The following is a 23311-nucleotide window of genomic DNA, read 5'->3' as shown; positions in this document are numbered from 1 at the left end:
GGATATTTAGAATCCACCCGTGCTGACGTAGCACTACCTGAGATAGTGCTACTCCGACCTCTAACTGTTCCCTGGACCTTGCCCTTATCAGGAGATCGTCCAAGTAAGGGATAATTAATACGCCTTTTCTTCGAAGAAGAATCATCATTTCGGCCATTACCTTGGTAAAGACCCGTGGTGCCGTGGACAATCCAAACGGCAGCGTCTGAAACTGATAATGACAGTTTTGTATCACAAACCTGAGGTACCCTTGGTGAGAAGGGTAGATTGGGACATGGAGATAAGCATCCTTGATGTCTAGAGATACCATATAGTCCCCTTCTTCCAGGTTCGCTATCACTGCTCTGAGTGACTCCATCTTGAATTTGAACCTTTTTATGTAAGTGTTCAAAGATTTTAGATTTAAAATTGGTCTCACCGAGCCGTCCGGCTTCGGTACCACAAACAGCGTGGAATAATACCCCTTTCCCTGTTGTAGGAGGGGTACCTTGATTATCACCTGCTGGGAATACAGCTTGTGAATAGCTTCCAATACTGCCTCCCTGTCGGAGGGAGACGTTGGTAGAGCAGACTTCAGGAACCGGCGAGGGGGAGACGTCTCAAATTCCAATTTGTACCCCTGTGATACTACCTGCAGGATCCAGGGGTCCACTTGCGAGTGAGCCCACTGCGCGCTGAAATTCTTGAGACGGCCCCCCACCGTGCCCGAGTCTGCTTGCAGAGCCCCAGCGTCATGCTGAGGACTTGGCAGAAGCGGGGGAGGGCTTCTGCTCCTGGGAAGAGGCTGCATGGTGCAGTCTTTTTCCCCTTCCTCTGCCCCGGGGCAGGAATGAGCAGCCTTTTTCCCTCTTGCCCTTATAGGGACGAAAGGACTGGGTTTGAAAAGACGGTGTCTTTTTCTGCTGAGAGGTGACCTGGGGTAAAAAGGTGGATTTTCCAGCCGTTGCCGTGGCCACCAGGTCCGATAGACCGACCCCAAATAACTCCTCCCCTTTATACGGCAATACTTCCATATGTCGTTTGGAATCCGCATCACCTGACCACTGTCGCGTCCATAACGTTCTTCTGGCAGAAATGGACATTGCACTTACTCTAGATGCCAGGGTGCAAATATCCCTCTGTGCATCTCGCATATATAGTAATGCATCCTTTAAATGCTCTATAGTTAATAATATACTGTCCCTATCCAGGGTATCAATATTTTCAGTCAGGGAATACGACCAAGCCACTCCAGCGCTGCACATCCAGGCTGAGGCGATCGCTGGTCGCAGTATAACACCGGTATGTGTGTATATACCTTTTAAGATATTTTCCAGCCTTCTATCAGCTGGTTCCTTGAGAGCGGCCGTATCAGGAGACGGTAACGCCACTTGTTTTGATAAGCGTGTGAGCGCCTTATCTACCCTAGGGGGTGTTTCCCAACGTGCCCTAACCTCTGGCGGGAAAGGGTATAGTGCCAATAATTTATTAGAAATCAGCAGTTTTTTATCGGGGGAAACCCACGCTTTATCACACACCTCATTTAATTCATCTGACTCAGGAAAAACTACTGGTAGTTTTTTCACACCCCACATAATACCCTTTTTTGTGGTACTTGTAGTGTCAGAAATGTTCAATGCCTCCTTCATTGCCGTGATCATGTAACGTGTGGCCCTACTGGACATTACGTTTGTCTCGTCACCGTCGACACTGGATTCAGTATCCGTGTCAGGGTCTGTGTCGACCATCTGAGGTAACGGGCGTTTTAGCGCCCCTGACGGTGTCTGAGACGCCTGAACAGGCACTAATTGATTTGTCGGCTGTCTCATGTCGTCAACAGTTTTTTCCAAAGTGCTGACATTGTCACGTAATTCTTTAATTACTACCATCCAGTCAGGTGTCGACTCCCTAGGGGGTGACATCACTAACACAGGCAATTGCTCTGCTTCCACAATATTTTCCTCCTCATACATGTCGACACAATCGTACCGACACCCAGCACACACACAGGGAATGCTCTGATAGAGGACAGGACCCCACTAGCCCTTTGGGGAGACAGAGGGAGAGTTTGCCAGCACACACCAGAGCGCTATATATATACAGGGATAACCTTATATAAGTGTTGTCACGAACCTCGGGCAGCGGCGACCGCGCTTGTCCCTGCGGGTGGCCTGGTCTGCCCGGCGCCTCTCTTCCCCTGTCAGTCTCCGGCTTCAGCGGCGGGTCGGCGCTGCTCTCCGGCGGCTTCCCGGAAGCAAGGGCGCCGCCATCACAAGCAAGGGCAAGGAGGCGGAGCAGGTCTGACGTCACCTGCCTGCTCCGCCAATCAGGCTAGGGCGGGGAATTTAAAATCAGATACCAGGCAGAGATCCGATGCCTGAGTATCTTCGTTTCTCCTGTGGAAGCTATGATCCAGAGCTCCCTCGTCCCTGCAAGCATCCTGTGCTTCCAAGCATCCTGTCCCTGCAAGCATCCTGTGCTTCCAAGCATCCTGTCCCTGCAAGCATCCTGTGCTTCCAAGCATCCTGTCCCTGCAAGCATCCTGTGCTTCCAAGCATCCTGTCCCTGCAAGCATCCTGTGCTTCCAAGCATCCTGTCCCTGCAAGCATCCTGTGCTTCCAAGCATCCTGTGCCTACAAGCAACCTGTGCTTCCAAGCATCCTGTGCCTACAAGCAACCTGTGCTTCCAAGCATCCTGTGCCTACAAGCACCTCCGTGCCTCCAGTTACCTCCGTGCCTCCAAGCACCTCGTGCCTCCAAGCACCTCCGTGCCTCCAAGCACCTCCGTGCCTCCAAGCACCTCGTGCCTCCAAGCACCTCGTGCCTCCAAGCACCTCCGCGCCTCAAGCACCTCCGTGCCTCCAGTTACCTCCGTGCCTCCAGTTACCTCCGTGCCTCCAGTTACCTCCGTGCCTCCAAGCACCTCCGTGCCTCCAAGCACCTCGTGCCTCCAAGCACCCCGTGCCTCCAAGCACCTCCGCGCCTCAAAGCACCTCCGTGCCTCCAGTTACCTCCGTGTCTCCAAGCACCTCGTGCCTCCAAGCACCTCGTCCCTCCAAACACCTCGGTGTCTCCAAACACCTCCGTGCCTCCAAGCACCTCCGTGCCTCCAAACACCTCCGTGCCTCCAAGGGTCTCCCAGCACTCCCTGTACTCCCAGTACCTCAGTGCCTTCAATACCACAGTGTCTCCAATATCTCAGTACCCCAGCCTTCATTATTTCTACAAGTCTTGTCTTACAGGAGACCTACAAGAATTCCTCTGGGCCTCCCGCCTGCCGTCTTAGTTCTGCATGAGGAAGACCTACATCCGGCCATCTCTACTACGACCCAGTGGCGGTTCCTCTTCCCGGTCATCGGAAGAAGCCCCGAGTCCACAACACTCCCAAACCAGGTCAGTGATAGTATACTCAGGCCTCATGGACTCGGGGGATCGGAACACGGACTCTAGTGCCATCCAGAACCTGGCTTCTCGAGTGCAAAGTCAGGAAGCAGCACAAGGTCAGGTGATGCAGTACCTCCAGCAGTTGTCCGGGCGTCTGGATCAGATTCAGGCGTCTCTGGCCTCAGTAATTCCGGCTCCTGTTCCAGCAGTCGCACCAGTTGCCGTTGCCAGCAATGTTCAACCATCGGCCGGTGTCACTCCACGCCTTCAGTTGCCTACTCCGTCCCGCTATAATGGGAATCCCAAAAATTGTCGTGGTTTCTTGAACCAGTGCGAGGTACATTTCGAGCTACTTGCACACAACTTTCCTACAGACCGGTCCAAGGTAGCATATATTATTTCTCTGTTGGAAGGTTCTGCTTTGGATTGGGTGTCTCCATTATGGGAACGATCTGATCCCATGGTTTCCAACTACACCAACTTCATCTCGTCCTTTCGAAGGATTTTCGACGAGCCCGGCAGAATGACCACTGCTTCTTCCGATTTGCTCCGTGTTCGGCAGGGCGCCCGTTCCGTGGGCCAGTACGTGGTTCATTTCCAGACCATTGCTTCCGAACTACGCTGGAATAATGATGCCCTGAGAGCTGCCTTCTGGAACGGTCTTTCCGACCGGCTGAAAGACGAGCTGGTTACTAGAGATCTGCCGGATCCATTAGAAGATTTGATTTCCCTTTGCGTCAAGGTGGATCTTCGGATGCAGGAGCGTGGAAGAGAACGTAACCGTTCGGATCGTTCCAGGTTCCGGAATCCTACTCCTAGGCCGGTGGCCTCACCTAGCTCAGATGAGCCCATGCAAATTAACCGCTCCCGACTGTCTCCGGAAGAACGACAGCGTCGTCGTGAGGGTAAACTCTGCCTTTACTGTGGAGCCGCAGATCATTTTCTTAAATCTTGTAAAGTCCGTCCGGGAAACGGGCAGACCTAGCTTGTTCCGGAGGAGTCAAGCTGGGAGTTACGACAAAAGCTTCTCCAACTTCGGACTGCTTGCTTCCAGTAACTCTAGTCTCCAATTCAGTCTCCAGGTCTTGTGAAGCCCTATTGGATTCCGGAGCTGCAGGGAACTTCGTTTCTTCCTTCTGTGCCCAAAGTTTGGGTTTAAAGTTACGGCCTATCGAGCGGCCAATTTCACTGACGGCTATCAACGGGACTAGAATTTCCAAAGGTCTCATAATGTGGCGCACGGGGCCAGTTAAGCTGCGGGTCGGGGCTCTACATCAGGAAGATTTGGAACTCTTGGTAATCCCAGAAATGCCCCATGATCTGGTTCTTGGAATGCCTTGGCTGAAAAGTCATAACCCCCACATCGATTGGAAGTCGTCACAAATTCTGTCCTGGAGTTCCTTTTGTCACACTAATTGTCTTACTCCTGTTTGTCCGCTCCGTGTTACCTCCAAAACGGATGAAGAGCACATTCCGGAGGCATATCAAGGGTACAAGGACGTATTTTCGGAACAAGCTGCTGACCTGTTACCACCTCACAGGCCTTGGGACTGCCCTATTGACCTTGTCCCAGGGAAGACGCCACCTCGTGGTCGCACATATCCTCTGTCTCTTCCCGAGACTCAAGCCATGTCGGAGTATATTAAGTCCAATATGCTCAAGGGATTCATTCGCCCCTCTTCCTCCCCTGCTGGTGCAGGCTTCTTTTTCGTGAAGAAAAAGGACGGGGGGTTGAGACCATGCATCGACTACCGCGGCCTAAACGACATTACTATTAAGAATAAATACCCCTTGCCACTAATCACAGAGTTATTTGATAGGGTTCGTGGTGCCCGCATTTTTTCAAAACTCGACTTGAGAGGAGCTTATAATCTTATACGCATCCGAGAGGGGGATGAATGGAAGACTGCCTTTAATACCCGAGATGGGCATTACGAATACTTGGTGATGCCGTTTGGTCTTAGTAATGCTCCCGCGGTTTTCCAGGGATTCGTCAACGAAATCTTTCGTGATATGCTGTATCAGAGCGTTGTGGTATATCTGGACGACATACTGATTTTTTCCAAGAATCTTGTCGAACACAGGACTCAAGTCAAAGAGGTGCTACACCGTTTACAAGAGAATCATCTCTACGCCAAGCTTTCCAAATGTACCTTTGAAGTAACATCTATTCCGTTCCTCGGTTATGTCATCTCGGGGACGGAGCTTCGCATGGATCCGGAAAAGTTGTCGGCCATTCGTGATTGGACTCAGCCTCTTTCCCTGAAAGCAATACAAAGGTTCCTGGGCTTTGCGAACTACTACAGGAAATTCATTAAAGGTTTCTCCACCATTGTTGCACCCATTACTGCCCTGACGAGAAAGGGTTCTAATCCTAGTTTGTGGCCTCCGGAAGCCATTGTAGCTTTTTCTCGCTTAAAGTTAGCTTTCACGACGGCTCCAGTTCTCCAACAACCAAATTTCGAGGAACCCTTCTTCTTAGAAGTTGATGCATCTTCAGTCGGGGTGGGGGCTGTCCTCTCCCAGCATTCCTCTGATAAGAAATTACATCCGTGTGGCTTCCACTCTCGTAAATTCTCTCCAGCCGAACGAAATTACTCTATTGGAGACCAGGAACTCTTGGCAATCAAATCTGCCTTGGAAGAATGGAGATATCTTCTAGAAGGGGCTAAACATGTGTTTACCATCTACACGGATCACAAGAATTTACTGTACATCAAATCCGCACAATGTTTGAATCCTCGCCAGGCGAGATGGGCACTTTTCTTTTCCCGATTCTCGTTCATTATCAAGTACCGTGCCGGGACTCTCAATATTAAAGCAGATGCGCTTTCCCGTTCACAGGTTCCCACAGACGAGGATGAACCTCCGGAGCGGGGTTTAATTCTGAATCCAGTTTCTGTCTCTGCTGCTTTAACTACTCCAGCTCCTCCTCCTGGAAGAATGTCCGTACCAGCTAGATTCCGCCCAGGAATACTACGGTGGGTCCATAACTCCAAGTTTTCCGGTCATCCCGGCGCTCAGAAGATGTACAAGTTTCTGCAAAGGTCTTACTGGTGGAACACCATGAGGAAGGATGTACAAGATTGCGTTAATTCATGTCCCCAATGTACACAACATAAATCTCCTCGTCTGCCTCCTGCAGGGTTACTTCGTCCTCTGCCTATCCCTGTGAGACCCTGGACTCACATTTCCATGGACTTCATCACTGACTTGCCCTGTTCCAAGGGTTGCAACACCGTTTGGGTTATCGTTGACCGTTTTTCGAAGATGGCACACTTTGTGCCCTTGACTGGTCTTCCGACAGCACCGAAACTGGCTCTATTGTTTATCCGAGAACATTTTCGTTTGCATGGGTTGCCACAAGAGATTGTTTCTGACCGTGGAGTACAGTTCACCGCCAGGTTTTGGAAAGCCCTTTGTTCAACTCTACACATTAAACTTAAGTTTTCGTCGGCTTATCATCCCCAAACAAATGGACAAACGGAACGAGTCAATCAAGATCTAGAGACTTTTCTTCGGTTGTATCTCTCTCCTTCACAGGACAACTGGGTGGAGTTGTTGCCTTGGGCGGAGTTTGCCCATAACCATTTGTTTCATTCTTCCACTGGGGAATCACCATTTTTCGTCAACTACGGGTTCCATCCCCGTGTTCCGGAATTTCCAAGCCTTCCGATAATAGAGGTTCCTGCTGTAGCGTCCACTCTACGACACTTTGGACAAATTTGGAGAAAGGTTCATGCTAATCTTAAGCAGGTTTCTGTTCGGTACAAGTTCTTTGCAGATAAGAAACGGCAAGCCGCACCTCAATATAAAGTTGGGGACAGGGTATGGCTGTCCACACGGAATCTCCGGTTGAAGGTGCCCACCATGAAATTCGCTCCAAGGTTCATCGGTCCTTACCCTGTGCTACAAGTCTTAAATCCTGTGGTCTGTAAACTGGGTTTGCCTGCCCATCTTCGCATACCTAACGCCTTCCATGTTTCTCTACTCCGTCCCCTCATACTGAATCGATTCCACTCAGCACTCCCAAGGCCAACGTCCGTAGTGGCAGAAGCTGGAGCGGAGTTTGAAATCAAAGCTATTCTGGACTCTCGTTATCTTCATAAAAAATTACAGTACTTGGTGGACTGGAAGGGTTATGGACCTGAGGAGAGAAGTTGGATTGGGGCTACTGAAGTAACGGCTCCTCGTCTGATTCGGATCTTCCACTCCAGACATCCGACTAAGCCCGGGAAGTGTCCAGGGGCCACTCCTGGAGGAGGGGGTACTGTCACGAACCTCGGGCAGCGGCGACCGCGCTTGTCCCTGCGGGTGGCCTGGTCTGCCCGGCGCCTCTCTTCCCCTGTCAGTCTCCGGCTTCAGCGGCGGGTCGGCGCTGCTCTCCGGCGGCTTCCCGGAAGCAAGGGCGCCGCCATCACAAGCAAGGGCAAGGAGGCGGAGCAGGTCTGACGTCACCTGCCTGCTCCGCCAATCAGGCTAGGGCGGGGAATTTAAAATCAGATACCAGGCAGAGATCCGATGCCTGAGTATCTTCGTTTCTCCTGTGGAAGCTATGATCCAGAGCTCCCTCGTCCCTGCAAGCATCCTGTGCTTCCAAGCATCCTGTCCCTGCAAGCATCCTGTGCTTCCAAGCATCCTGTCCCTGCAAGCATCCTGTGCTTCCAAGCATCCTGTCCCTGCAAGCATCCTGTGCTTCCAAGCATCCTGTCCCTGCAAGCATCCTGTGCTTCCAAGCATCCTGTCCCTGCAAGCATCCTGTGCTTCCAAGCATCCTGTGCCTACAAGCAACCTGTGCTTCCAAGCATCCTGTGCCTACAAGCAACCTGTGCTTCCAAGCATCCTGTGCCTACAAGCACCTCCGTGCCTCCAGTTACCTCCGTGCCTCCAAGCACCTCGTGCCTCCAAGCACCTCCGTGCCTCCAAGCACCTCCGTGCCTCCAAGCACCTCGTGCCTCCAAGCACCTCGTGCCTCCAAGCACCTCCGCGCCTCAAGCACCTCCGTGCCTCCAGTTACCTCCGTGCCTCCAGTTACCTCCGTGCCTCCAGTTACCTCCGTGCCTCCAAGCACCTCCGTGCCTCCAAGCACCTCGTGCCTCCAAGCACCCCGTGCCTCCAAGCACCTCCGCGCCTCAAAGCACCTCCGTGCCTCCAGTTACCTCCGTGTCTCCAAGCACCTCGTGCCTCCAAGCACCTCGTCCCTCCAAACACCTCGGTGTCTCCAAACACCTCCGTGCCTCCAAGCACCTCCGTGCCTCCAAACACCTCCGTGCCTCCAAGGGTCTCCCAGCACTCCCTGTACTCCCAGTACCTCAGTGCCTTCAATACCACAGTGTCTCCAATATCTCAGTACCCCAGCCTTCATTATTTCTACAAGTCTTGTCTTACAGGAGACCTACAAGAATTCCTCTGGGCCTCCCGCCTGCCGTCTTAGTTCTGCATGAGGAAGACCTACATCCGGCCATCTCTACTACGACCCAGTGGCGGTTCCTCTTCCCGGTCATCGGAAGAAGCCCCGAGTCCACAACACTCCCAAACCAGGTCAGTGATAAGTGTTACTCCCTTTATAGCTGCTGTATTATATATTAGCTGCCAATAGTGCCCCCCCTCTCTTGTTTTACCCTGTTTCTGTAGTGTAGTCTGCAGGGGAGAGTCAGGGAGCCGTCCTTCCAGCGGAGCTGTGAAAGAAAATGGCGCTTGTGTGCTGAGGAGAAAGGCTCCGCCCCCTTCACGGCGGCCTTTTCTCCCGCTTTTTTCAGGAAACTGGCAGGGGATAAATGCATCCATATAGCCCAGGAGCTATATGTGATGCATTTTTTTTAGCCATATAAGGTTTTTATATCGTTTTTATTGCGTCTCAGGGCGCTCCCCCCCAGCGCCCTGCACCCTCAGTGACCGGAGTGTGAAGTGTGCTGAGAGCAATGGCGCACAGCTGCAGTGCTGTGCGCTACCTTATTGGAAGACAGGAACGTCTTCTGCCGCCGCTTTCTCCGGACCTCTTCGCTCTTCTGGCTCTGTAAGGGGGCCGGCGGCGCGGCTCCGGGACCCATCCAGGCTGAACCTGTGATCGTCCCTCTGGAGCTAATGTCCAGTAGCCAAGAAGCCCAATCCACTCTGCAGTCAGGTGAGTTCGCTTCTTCTCCCCTTAGTCCCACGATGCAGTGAGCCTGTTGCCAGCAGGACTCACTGAAAATAAAAAACCTATTTAAACTTTTACTTCTAAGCAGCTCAGGAGAGCCACCTAGCTTGCACCCTTCTCGTTCGGGCACAAAAATCTAACTGAGGCTTGGAGGAGGGTCATAGGGGGAGGAGCCAGTGCACACCAGCTAGTCTAAAGCTTTTACTTTTTGTGCCCAGTCTCCTGCGGAGCCGCTATTCCCCATGGTCCTTACGGAGTTCCCAGCATCCACTAGGACGTCAGAGAAAAAATAATACACTTGGACTTAAGACATGCGCTTGTCCAACAGACCTGGTCCAATATGGTAGCACTTGGTAATGGCAGTGCATTTAAAGCAAGAAAAAAAATCCAGCCACTTTCAGGATTGGAATGGAAAATAAACGTTTTTGCCATTTTTCGGTTCAATAGAAGCCTCTTTACATACATTTTATGTATACATTAATTACAAATAGGTGAGCAGTTACAAAATATGAACAGAAATGTCCTCAAATAGTTTTTCAAAATAATTTCACATTGCATGTCAGCACTCTAACACAGGTACTTTAAATTTTGTAAACCATGCCCAAAAGTATAATCACAATATTGCTGTGGTGGAATTTTGTTGAAGCCTTCAATTACTATTCACCTAATATAATCATTAATATGCATGGTGCCTAAAATTTTCCTGCCATCAAATAACTTTTTTATATACATTTTCTATGGACAAATTTTACGAAATTGCGGTTTTGCTGGGGGTTTGAAATCAGCAGCAGTTTTGTCATAAAAATAAAAAAATTCCCCATAAGAGAATTATTATTTTATAGAAACATAGAATTTGACAGCAGAAAAGAACCACTTGGCCCATCTAGTTTGCCCCTTTTGCAACCATATTGTTTCCTCAAACCCTAATTGATACGTATTTCTTTGTAAGATATCCTTAAGTCTATCCCAAGCATGTTTAATTTGCTCTACTGTCTTAGCATCTACCACCTCCGCTAGGAGGCTATTCCACTTGTCCACTACCCTTTCTGTGAAGTAATTTTCCCTCAAATTTCCCCTGAACCTACCTCTTTCCAGTTTCAGTGCATGTCCTCGTGTTCTAATGCTTCTCTTCCTTTGAAGAATGCTTCCCTCCTGTACCTTGTTTTTAAAACCCTTGGTATATCTGAAAGTTTCTATCATGTCCCCATTTTTCCCTTCACTGCTCCAAACTTTACGTATTAAGATCTTTTAGTCTATCTGTGTAAGTTTTGTGAGGTAGGCCATGCACCATATTATCTTCCTCTTTATTCAATCCATAGTGGTTGTCCTCAAAATTAAGTGAAGTACAGTATGGAGGCTATAGTGGTCAGCACTGCTGCCTCACAGCACTGAGGTTCTGGGTTCAATTCCCACCACGACCCTAACTGTGTGGAGTTTGTATATTCACCCCGTGCTTTCATGGGTTCCACTGGGTGCTCCAATTTCCTCCCAAAATCCTCAAACATACTGATAAGGAGGATTCTGAAAAAAAGATGAACTCCAGTGTATACGTGGGTGTACATGTTGGAGGGATCATAGATGGCTGCACTGTGGCAGAGACAAATGTGAATGACTAAATAGTTTCTGTAAAGCACTATATAAATATGTATGCACTATATCATATGTGTGCACTATATAAATAACGTAATAAATAATAATCGGATTCCTCATCTTCTGATGGACCAGCTAGATCAAACAGTATGATTTTGTGAGCAATGTCATCTGTCACCGCCACCTCATTCTTTATAGCGGATTTGGCAGGTTTGCAAAACAGATGCTTAATAAATTTCTATTTGTTTGTTTCCTTAAAATGAAAAACAAAACAAAAAAACCTGTGACAGCAATGTGTTTAGTGGCTTAGCAAATTTGGTAAACCAAAAACTAGCAGTATTGTAACACCGATGCTTAGTAAATTTAGCCCTAGGCCACAAATTTGATCAACTCCATAGTTCTGTAAAAGAACAAGCTGGTTCCTATTACATTTTGCATGGGTGGTCTTCAGTATGCCGAATGTCGTGATCCCGGCGCACAGTATAACGGCGCCGGAATCCCAACATTCGGCATACCGACAGCTATTCTCCCTCGTGGGGGTCCACGACCCCCCTGGAGGGAGAATAAATAGTATGGCGCGCGTAACGCGCCACCGTGCCTGCAGCGTGGCGAGCGCAGCAAGCCCGCAAGGGGCACCTTTGCGCTCGCCACGCTGTCGGTATGCCGGCGGTTGGTCTCCCGGTGCCGGTATGCTGGTCGCCGGGAGCCCGAGCGCCGGCATACCGTACTACACCCATTTTGCATGACTCCGAATTTTTTTTTGTAACTTTGTCCATCCCTTATGTATTAGACTAAGAAAAACAAACAGATAATACTGCAATTATGAAAAATAAGGACAACTATTTAAGATAGACACTTACAGCCACAGAAATAGGGAGAATCCAGAGATATAAAGATTCCGTTGAGATCTAAAAAGTTTCATTTGGATGTGATCATAAGAACTAGGGTGAAGGTTTGCAGATTTATCAATTCCCTGATTTGCAGAATACTTTCTCACTTCCCTTATAGCATCTGTAAAATAAAGAGATACATACTGTAGATGGTATTTGCATCTGAAAAAAGCTGATCATTACACATTCAATGTTTCCAATAAACTCAACCATGAGTGTTTATATTTATGTAAATAGATTTAAAAAGCAGCCCTGCATTAAAGAATAATGGGGCAGATGTATTAACCTGGAGAAGGCATAAGGAAGTGATAAACCAGTGATATGTTCAAGGTGATAAACGCACCAACCAATCAGCTCCAATATGCAAATTGACAGTTAGGAGCTGATTGGCTGGTGCGTTTATCACCTTGTACTTTTCACTGGTTTATCACTTCCTTATGCCTCCCCCAGGTTAATACATCTGCCCCATTGATTGGTGTCAATGTCTAGTGCAGATATAGGCAACATATCATCAATTCAGTGGCTACACAAGCCAAGAAAGACCTGTCAAGCTGGTAAGAGGACATAACCTGCTGAATGCGTAAAAATGCATAGTACAAAACACCAAAACATACTGTATGTTACATACAGTAGAATCAAAAGCATAGGTTTGGGAGGACCACACTTGAGGGTAGAGCTTTTAAGATGAAGGAACACTAAGAATAGTATTTGAGATGAAGGGATTCTGCACACAGATAGAAATACAAATAATGAAACTACAGGAGAAAAACACAGATTAATTAGACTGGAATTAGATGCATAAAGATGCATAATAAATTACCTTTGCTAAATATATTAATCCATGCTTGTGATATCAGTTGGTTCTATTTAAAATCTATTACCCTAGTGTAGCGCTCCATTTTAGATCCCACCCTTGAGATCCCCATTGTTACCTAATAGCAAGAGCATTTAAGGATTTGTCTGAATAACGACTTCAAGTGCATTATTAAATTATGTGCTGAATGCAACACCTGACTGGAGAGATTAACAACAAAAGGAAGAAGAAAGGGTTCGAAATGCCCTATAGTGGTGCACACAATTTTGTATTAAAATATAACTTTTATTATGATGTATAATAAAACCAGCGAATATTAAGAAAAAAATAGAATAGTGTAAATAGAAAGAAAAAAAGATTTATGAAGACAACTGAGTTTGTATTAAAGTCTAATTAAAATGTATTTTGGAAAATTATTGGGTAAATTTACTAAGACTCAGATCTCACCTGTGTTTGACCGAGAGCAAACAAGGGTGATATCGATCAAACACGGGTGCTTTTCTAAAACTAAACTGTGGGAATTTACTATGTTCCTGTGTTTTAGTTAATCATGTTTGCCGACGTGTATGTGGTCGTGCTTGACTGCCATGTTTTCTGGCAGGCGAACACTCCCGTTCATGAAGCCTGCACAAATCAGTGAAACCTGTGCAGTGTTCAAATGGTTAAAAGATAGAGAGAAAAAAATTGTGCAGTCCCCTCCCTTCCCCACCCCTAAGCATAACAAGCCCCCGGCTCTTTGAGTCGGTCCCGGTTCTATAAATACAGGGGGAAAAATACAGAGTTCCCCTGTTTTTAAAGGTCCAGCACTGGGCACTTAGACCAGTCCTGGTTCCAAAAATAGAGGGGGGAAAAAGACATTGGGGTCCCATGTATTATTGAAACCAGCACTGGGCTCCACTAGCCAAGGAGGTAATGCCACATCCGGGGGGACTCGTTTATATTGGTCCCTGCGGCTGTAGCATTATCCCCCCTCCTCCCAACTAGTCAGCCCTGGCCGGGGAACCCTGGGGGCCCATTAAAGCCCCGCATGCTGGTACTTGTGGTTCTACAAGCAACAGTATGCGGGGAAGGCTTGCTGGGACCTGTAGTTCCTCCTGTATAGGACAATATTAAATCTGATTTTTCACTTTAAAGCTATGAACTCAACACTCACAGCCCAGGGGTGCCGAGCATAGCCCCGGGCTTCATCCTTGGCCTTGGGTGCCCTGGAGGGGGTGACCCCTTTAGGGAAGACTAGTTTGGGAGGGGGGGGGGGGGAGGGTTTAATGCTATGGCTGAAGGGACCAATATAAACATGTCCCCTGGCTGTGGCATTATCGCCTTGGCTAATAGAGCCCAATACTGGTCTCAAAAATACGGGGGACCCCTATGTCTCCCCCCCCCCCCTCTATTTTTGGAACAAGGAACAGTCCAAGAGCCCAGGTGCTGGTTCTTTAAATACAGGGGAACCCTACTCACTTATTTTGTAGAACCATGACCAGTTCATAGAGCCCAGGGCTGGTTATGCTTAGGGGGGGAAACCGCATTCCCATTTTTTTTCTATTTTTGTTTACAATTTGAACACATTTTAACACAGAAGCACTGCATAGATCTAACTGATCTGTGCAGGCTTCTCTACCTGGGCTGCTGGGGAGGAATAAAGGAGACTGACCCAGGCATTAAAACAGGGACAAAAACCAAACCTAGCTAGAATTTCCCAGAGATATCCCCATTCAATGGAGTTAAAGACTTTGGCGGAATCAAGAGAAACATCCAAATGAGACAATAGCATATGATAAAACAGAGGCCGAAGATTTTGAGTACTGAACTTTGATCGGGAAGGATGACAGTACAATCATGGAATTAAGGCGGATAGCTAACATGTTAGCCAAAATCTTTATTCCAGTAGTAAATAGGGAAATAGGTCTATAGGATTCTGTGTAAAGGGGGTCGGTTCCAGGTTTAGCACACCAGCATCTAAGAGATAATAGGATTTTGGTTACCTACCAATAAATCCTTTTCTCGTAGTCCGTAGAGGATGCTGGGGTCCATATTAGTACCATGGGGTATAGACGGGTCCACCAGGAGCCATTGGCACTTTAAGAGTTTAATAGTGTGGGCTGGCTCCTCCCTCTATGCCCCTCCTACCAGACTCAGTCTAGAAACTGTGCCCGAGGAGACGACATACTTCGAGAGAAGGAATTACACAGATAGTGGCGAGATTCATACCAGCTCACACAACAAGAGAATCCGGCCAACATGCCGGAACAACTTCAGCAACAGCTGAAACAGTAAATAACGAAGAACTTACCTAGGAACCAGGTAACACTGAACCATAAAACCAATGCAGAGAAAAGGATTTACCGGTAGGTAACCAAAATCCTATTTTCTCTTACGTCCTAGAGGATGCTGGGGTCCATATTAGTACCATGGGGATGTACCAAAGCTCCCAGTACGGGAAGGAGAGCGCGGAGGCTCCTGCAACACTGCTTGACCAAACTTGAGGTCATCAGAGGCCAAAGTATCGAACTTGTAAAACTTGGCAAACGTGTTCGACCCAGACCAAGTAGCTGCTCGGCAGAGTTGTACCGCCGAGACACCCCGGGCAGCCACCCAGGAAGAGCCCACTTTACGAGTAGAGTGGGCCTTTACAGATTTCGGACACGGCAATCCTGCCGTGGAATAAGCATGCTGGATAGTGAACCTGACCCGACGGGAAAATGACTGCTTAGAAGCAGGACATCCAATTTTCTTTGGATCACAGAGGACAAACAGAGAGTCACTTTTCCTATGACGAGCCGTCCTCTTCCCGTAAATCTTCAAAGCCCTCACTACATCCAAGGCCTTTGACGTAATTGAGGAGTCAGTAGCCACTGGCACCACAATAGGTAGGTTGATGTGGAAAGCCGACACAACCTTAGGTAGGAACTGTGGACGAGTCTTAAGTTCCACCCTGTCTTCATGGAAGATCAGATAGGGGCTTTTACAAGATAAAGCCCCCAATTCCGACACATGTCGTGCAGAAGCCAAGGCCAACAAAGTGACCGCCTTCCACGTGAGAAACTTGAGATCAGCCTCCTGTAAAGGCTCAAACTAAGCAGATTGTAGGAACTGCAACACCACATCAAGATCCCATGGAGCCGTAGGCGCCACAAAGGGAGGCTGGATGTGCAGAACCCCTTTCAAAAACGTCTGAACCTCAGGAAGAACAGCCAATTGTTTTTGGAAGAAGATGGACAAAGCAGAGATCTGGACCTTGATGGAGCCCAGTCTCAGTCCCATATCCACCCCTGCTTGCAGGAAAAGGAGAAAACGGCAAGTTGAAACTCCACCGCCGGAAACTTCTTGGCCTCACACCAAGAAACATATTTCTTCCAAATGCGATGGTAATGCTTAGACGTTACCCCCTTCCTGGCCTGTATCAGGGTAGGAATGACCTCACTCGGGATACCCTTCCGAGCTAAGATCTGGCGTTCAACCGCCATGCCGTCAAACGAAGCCGCGGTAAGTCTTGATAAGCAACCGGCCCCTGCAGAAGCAGATCCTCCCGAAGAGGTAACAGCCGTGTATCTTCCAACAGAAGATCCAGCAGATCCACGTACCAAGCCCTCCTTTGCCAGTCCGGAGCAATGAGGATTGCCAGAACCTTTGTTCTTCTCACGAGTTGAAGAAACTTTGGTATCAGAGGAAGTGGAGGGAACACATACACCGACTTGAACACCCAAGGTGTTACCAGTGCGTCCACCGCCACTGCCTGTGGGTCTCTTGACCTGGAACAGTACCTCTGTAGCTTCTTGTTGAGGCGGGAGGCCATCATGTCTATATGAGGAACCCCCACCAACCGGTTACCTCCTCGAACACCTCCGGATGGAGGCCCCACTCCCCTGGATGGAGATTGTGTCTGCTGAGGAAGTCTGTTTCCCAGTTGTTTACGCCCAGAATGAAGATTGCCGACATCGCCACCGTGTGCCTTTCTTCCCAGATGAGGATTTTTGACACCTCCGCCATGGCAGCTCTGCTCTTCGTTCCGCCTTGTCGGTTTATGTAGGCCACTGTGGTCACGTTGTCCGACTGCACCTGAACAGCCAGATCCTGTAGAAGGTGTGCTGCTTGCAGAAGGGCGTTGTAAACGGCCCTGAGTTTCAGGATGTTTATTGGGAGAAGTGACTCTTGATCTTCATCTTCCTTGAAAGGTTTCCCCCAGAGCGACCGCTCCCCAACCTCTTAGACTTGCATCTGTGGTCAACAGGATCCAGTCTTGAATTACGAAACTTCTCCCTTCCAGAAGGTGTGGAAGTTGCAGCCACCAGAGGAGTGAAATCCTGGCTTTTGGAGACAGGCGTATCCTCTTGTGCATGTGTAGGTGAGATCCCGACCACTGGTCCAAGAGGTCCAGTTGAAGAGGTCGAGCATGAAACCTGCCGTACTGCAGAGCCTCATAGGCGGCAACCATCTTCCCCAGAAGGTGTATGCATTGATGAACCGATACCCGGGTAGGTCGTAGGACATCCCGGACCATTGTTTGAATCACCAACGCTTTCTCCGCCAGGAGAAATACCCTCTGCACCTCCGTGTCGAGGATCATTCCCAGGAAAGACAGCCGCCTTGTCAGCTCCAGATGAGACTTCGGAAGGTTCAGGATCCAACCGTGCTTCCTGAGCAGCTGTGTCGTGAGCGCGATGGACTGCAACAACCTCTCCCTGGATGACGCCTTGATCAGGAGATCGTCCAGATATGGAAATATGTTCACCCCCTGTTTGTGGAGGAGAACCATCATCTCCGCCATCACCTTGGTGAAGATCCTTGGTCTGTGGAGAGGCCAAACAGCAGCGCCTGGAACGGATAATGATCATCCATCAGCGCAAACCTGAGACAAGCTTGATGCGGCACCCAAATGGGAATGTGAAGGTAAGCATCCTTGATGTCCAGGGACACCAGGAACTCCCCCTCCGACAGCCCTGAAATGACAGCTCTCAGAGATTCCATCTTGAATTTGAACTCCTTGAGATAAGGGTTCAAAGACTTTAAATTTAGAATAGGCCGTACCGAACCATCCAGTTTCGGTACCACAAAAAGGTTCGAATAATAACCCTTGTTCCTTTGCTGAAGAGGTACCTGAACAATGACCTCTGACACCACCAATTTCCTGATGGCCTCCAGAAGAATTGTCCTGTCCGCCAGCAGCGCTGGTAAGCCTGACTTGAAGAAACGGTGAGGCGGGGAATCTTGAAACTCCAGTCTGTACTTCCTGAACACTATATCCAGGATCCAGGGATCCAGACCCGACGACACCCAGACATGGCTGAACTGCCAGAGTCTCGCCCCCACCTGACCTTCTTCCAGGCCTAGCTGTCCACCGTCATGCGGAGAACTTAAGAGTATCAGAAGCGGGCTTCTGGGTCTGGGAACCTGTGGGAGCGGGCTTCTTTCCTTTGGCACGACCACCTCTGAAGAAGGTGTTCGAAGGCTTATTCTTTCTAGGCCTCGCTGCCCGAAAGGACTGTGACGTGTTAGATGAAAAGGGCTTCTTCGTAGCCGGTGCAGCTGAGGGGCGAAAAGGAGACTTAACCACAGTAGCCGTGGCAATCAACGCATCCAGCGCCTCCCCAAAGAGAGCCTGACCTTTGTACGGAAGGCCTTCCACACACTTCCTGGATTCCGCGTCCGCAGACCAGTTGCGCAGCCAGAGACCTCTGCGAGCCGAGACTGACATGGAGGAGTTCCCCGCAGCTATGGAACCCAGGCACACACACTCAAACACCCCACAAATACACAGGGTATTATGAGGACAGAGTTTCCCCTCCCAAGAATGGCAGAGAGACACAGAGATTGGAGCCAACCCACACACAGCGCTTTTCAGGTAAAGGGAGTCCCTTCCCAGCGCTGACTGTGTCCCTTAATAGGTGACACAGCCTTTAAGCAGCCTCCCCTCCCTTCTACAGCCCCCTGGTACCGTACAGACTGCTGAAGAAAGCTCTGGAGGGACCTGGATCCAGTGAACCGTGACTGCAGGCAGGAAAAATGGCGCTGAGCGCTGCTGGGTCCGCTCTGAGGAGAAGCTCTGTCCCCTTCAATGGCGCTGTCTTCCCGCTCACATGAAGATTATACTGGCCCGGAGGAATTTGCTGACCTGGGTCCGCAGACCCCGACATGCTGAAAAAAACCAGTGTAGGGTCCGGCGCTGGCCCAGGGCGCTCCCTCCCAGCGCCGCACCAAGGTACCGCTGAGCCTTCCAGGAGCACGGGAACAACCGCGCTCCTGACCCTGTAGCCACCCTCTTCACACTGGCCCCCGCTTGCAAGGGGGGACAGTGACTGACTCGCCACACTTCAGCTTCTGAGGGGGTGACGGCTTGCTGCCGGGGCGAGCGTTACCCTGCGGCGGGGCGTGATCATACCCCTCTGGAGCCAACGTCCAGTCAGCGGGAGCAGTGGCTCAAGACCCCGCGGGGCAGACACTGCTCCCCACTCCCCAGTCCCACGCTGCAGAGAGGCTGTCGCCAACAGCCTCCCTGTAAAAAAACCTGAAAAGAAAGAAAAAATTACTCTTTACCAAGAGAACTCTGTAGAGCTCCCCTAGCTGTGACCGGCTCCTCCGGGCACATTTTCTAAACTGAGTCTGGTCGGAGGGGCATAGAGGGAGGAGCCAGCCCCCACTATTAAACTCTTAAAGTGCCAATGGCTCCTGGTGGACCAGTCTATACCCCATGGTACTAATATGGACCACAGCATCCTCTAGGATGTAAGAGAAAAAGAAATGTTTACATTTTTTATACATCTCCACAGGAACCCCATCAACCCCAAGAACATTACAATGTGGAATGGAGGAGATGGCAATATCCATCTCCTCTTCCATAAATGGGGGTATTTAAGAATTATGCAGCCTCATCCGCTAAACAGATTCCAAATAATTACAAAGTTGGGAGATAGAATAAGACACTCCGGTGGAATTAAAGGAGTAGCAATACTGCAGAAAAAATAAGATTTTACTTACCGATAAATCTATTTCTCGGAGTCCGTAGTGGATGCTGGGGTTCCTGAAAGGACCATGGGGAATAGCGGCTCCGCAGGAGACAGGGCACAAAAAGTAAAGCTTTTCCAGATCAGGTGGTGTGCACTGGCTCCTCCCCCTATGACCCTCCTCCAGACTCCAGTTAGGTACTGTGCCCGGACGAGCGTACACAATAAGGGAGGATTTTGAATCCCGGGTAAGACTCATACCAGCCACACCAATCACACCGTACAACTTGTGATCTAAACCCAGTTAACAGTATGATAACAGCGGAGCCTCTGAAAGATGGCTTCCTTCAACAATAACCCGAATTAGTTAACAATAACTATGTACAATTATTGCAGATAATCCGCACTTGGGATGGGCGCCCAGCATCCACTACGGACTCCGAGAAATAGATTTATCGGTAAGTAAAATCTTATTTTCTCTATCGTCCTAGTGGATGCTGGGGTTCCTGAAAGGACCATGGGGATTATACCAAAGCTCCCAAACGGGCGGGAGAGTGCGGATGACTCTGCAGCACCGAATGAGAGAACTCCAGGTCCTCCTTAGCCAGAGTATCAAATTTGTAAAATTTTACAAACGTGTTCTCCCCTGACCACGTAGCTGCTCGGCAAAGTTGTAATGCCGAGACCCCTCGGGCAGCCGCCCAAGATGAGCCCACCTTCCTTGTGGAGTGGGCCTTTACAGATTTAGGCTGTGGCAGGCCTGCCACAGAATGTGCAAGTTGGATTGTGCTACAGATCCAACGAGCAATCGTCTGCTTAGACGCAGGAGCACCCATCTTGTTGGGTGCATACAATATAAACAACGAGTCAGATTTTCTGACTCCAGCTGTCCTTGCAATATATATTTTTAATGCTCTGACAACGTCCAGTAACTTGGAGTCCTCCAAGTCACTTGTAGCCGCAGGCACTACAATAGGCTGGTTCAGATGAAATGCTGACACCACCTTAGGGAGAAAATGCGGACGAGTCCGCAGTTCTGCCCTGTCCGAATGGAAAATCAGATATGGGCTTTTGTAAGATAAAGCTGCCAGTTCTGACACTCTCCTGGCCGAAGCCAGGGCTAGAAGCATGGTCACTTTCCATGTGAGATATTTCAAATCCACCTTCTTTAGTGGTTCAAACCAATGAGATTTTAGAAAGTCCAAAACCACATTGAGATCCCACGGTGCCACTGGAGGCACCACAGGAGGCTGTATATGTAGCACTCCCTTAACAAAGGTCTGGACTTCAGGGACTGAAGCCAATTCTTTTTGAAAGAAAATCGACAGGGCCGAAATTTGAACCTTAATAGATCCCAATTTGAGACCCATAGACAATCCTGATTGCAGGAAATGTAGGAATCGACCCAGTTGAAATTCCTCCGTCGGAGCACTCCGATCTTCGCACCACGCAACATATTTTCGCCAAATTCGGTGATAATGTTGCACGGTTACTTCCTTCCTTGCTTTAATCAAAGTAGGAATGACTTCTTCCGGCATGCCTTTTTCCTTTAGGATCCGGCGTTCAACCGCCATGCCGTCAAACGCAGCCGCGGTAAGTCTTGAAACAGACAGGGACCCTGCTGAAGCAAGTCCCTCCTTAGAGGTAGAGGCCACGGATCTTCCGTGATCATCTCTTGAAGTTCCGGGTACCAAGTCCTTCTTGGCCAATCCGGAACCACTAGTATCGTCCTTACGCCTCTTTGCCGTATAATTCTCAATACTTTTGGTATGAGAGGCAGAGGAGGAAACACATACACCGACTGGTACACCCAAGGCGTTACCAGCGCGTCCACAGCTATTGCCTGCGGATCTCTTGACCTGGCGCAATACCTGTCCAGTTTTTTGTTGAGGCGAGACGCCATCATGTCCACCATTGGTCTTTCCCAACGGGTTACCAGCAAGTGGAAGACTTCTGGATGAAGTCCCCACTCTCCCGGGTGAAGATCGTGTCTGCTGAGGAAGTCTGCTTCCCAGTTGTCCACTCCCGGGATGAACACTGCTGACAGTGCTATCACATGATTCTCTGCCCAGCGAAGAATCCTTGCAGCTTCTGCCATTGCACTCCTGCTTCTTGTGCCGCCCTGTCTGTTCACATGGGCGACTGCCATGATGTTGTCCGACTGGATCAACACCGGTTTTCCCTGAAGCAGAGGTTCTGCCTGGCTTAAAGCATTGTATATTGCTCTTAGTTCCAGAATGTTTATGTGAAGAGACGTTTCCAGGCTCGTCCATACTCCCTGGAAGTTTCTTCCTTGTGTGACTGCTCCCCAGCCTCTCAGGCTGGCGTCCGTGGTCACCAGGATCCAATCCTGTATGCCGAATCTGCGGCCCTCCAATAGATGAGCACTCTGCAACCACCACAGAAGAGACACCCTTGTCCTTGGAGACAGGGTTATCCGCAGGTGCATCTGAAGATGCGACCCTGACCATTTGTCCAACAGATCCCTTTGGAAAATCCTTGCGTGGAATCTGCCGAATGGAATTGCTTCGTAAGAAGCCACCATTTTTCCCAGGACTCTTGTGCATTGATGTACAGACACCTTTCCTGGTTTTAGGAGGTTCCTGACAAGCTCGGATAACTCCTTGGCTTTTTCCTCCGGGAGAAAAACCTTTTTCTGAACCGTGTCCAGAATCATCCCTAGGAACAGCAGACGAGTTGTCGGCATTAACTGGGATTTTGGAATATTCAGAATCCACCCGTGCTGTTTTAGCACTTCTTGCGACAGTGCTAATCCCATCTCTAGCTGTTCTCTGGACCTTGCCCTTATTAGGAGATCGTCCAAGTATGGGATAATTAATATGCCTTTTCTTCGAAGAAGAATCATCATCTCGGCCATTACCTTTGTAAAGACCCGAGGTGCCGTGGACAATCCGAACGGCAGCGTCTGAAACTGATAGTGACAGTTTTGTACAACGAACCTGAGGTACCCCTGGTGTGAGGGGTAAATTGGAACGTGGAGATACGCATCGTTGATGTCCAAGGATACCATAAAGTCCCCCTCTTCCAGGTTCGCTATCACTGCTCTGAGTGACTCCATCTTGAACTTGAACTTCTTTATGTACAGGTTCAAGGACTTCAGATTTAGAATAGGCCTTACCGAGCCATCCGGCTTCGGTACCACAAAAAGAGTGGAATAATACCCCTTCCCTTGTTGTAGAAGAGGTACCTTGACTATCACCTGCTGAGAGTACAGCTTGTGAATGGCTTCCAAAACCGTCTCCCTTTCGGAGGGGGACGTTGGTAAAGCAGACTTCAGGAAACGGCGAGGTGGATCTGTCTCTAATTCCAACCTGTACCCCTGAGATATTATCTGCAGGATCCAGGGATCTACCTGCGAGTGAGCCCACTGCGCGCTGTAATTTTTGAGACGACCACCCACCGTCCCCGAGTCCGCTTGAGAAGCCCCAGCGTCATGCTGAGGCTTTTGTAGAAGCCGGGGAAGGCTTCTGTTCCTGGGAAGGAGCTGCCTGTTGCTGTATCTTCCCTCGACCTCTGCCTCGTGGCAGATATGAATAGCCCTTTGCTCTCTTATTTT

The 23311-nt window shown here is 49.3% G+C and overlaps 1 protein-coding gene across 4 annotated transcripts in view; it reads right to left on the bottom strand.

The window, feature by feature from the left end:
- BCAP29 (B cell receptor associated protein 29) overlaps positions 1 to 23311 on the bottom strand; it is a 234664-nt gene that overhangs the window by 47318 nt on the left and 164035 nt on the right. For all 4 annotated transcript variants that reach the window (XM_063927066.1, XM_063927068.1, XM_063927067.1 and 1 more), the window contains one exon: positions 11953 to 12103. In XM_063927066.1, coding sequence (XP_063783136.1) covers positions 11953 to 12103 — 151 coding nt within the window. The remainder of the gene's footprint in view (positions 1 to 11952; positions 12104 to 23311) is intronic.

The sequence above is a fragment of the Pseudophryne corroboree genome, chromosome 6, assembly GCF_028390025.1.
Source record: "Pseudophryne corroboree isolate aPseCor3 chromosome 6, aPseCor3.hap2, whole genome shotgun sequence".
NCBI classification, from domain to species: Eukaryota; Metazoa; Chordata; class Amphibia; order Anura; family Myobatrachidae; genus Pseudophryne; species Pseudophryne corroboree.
The sequence above is the reverse complement of the archived record's forward strand: the minus strand, read 5'-3'. Positions and strand labels throughout refer to the sequence as shown.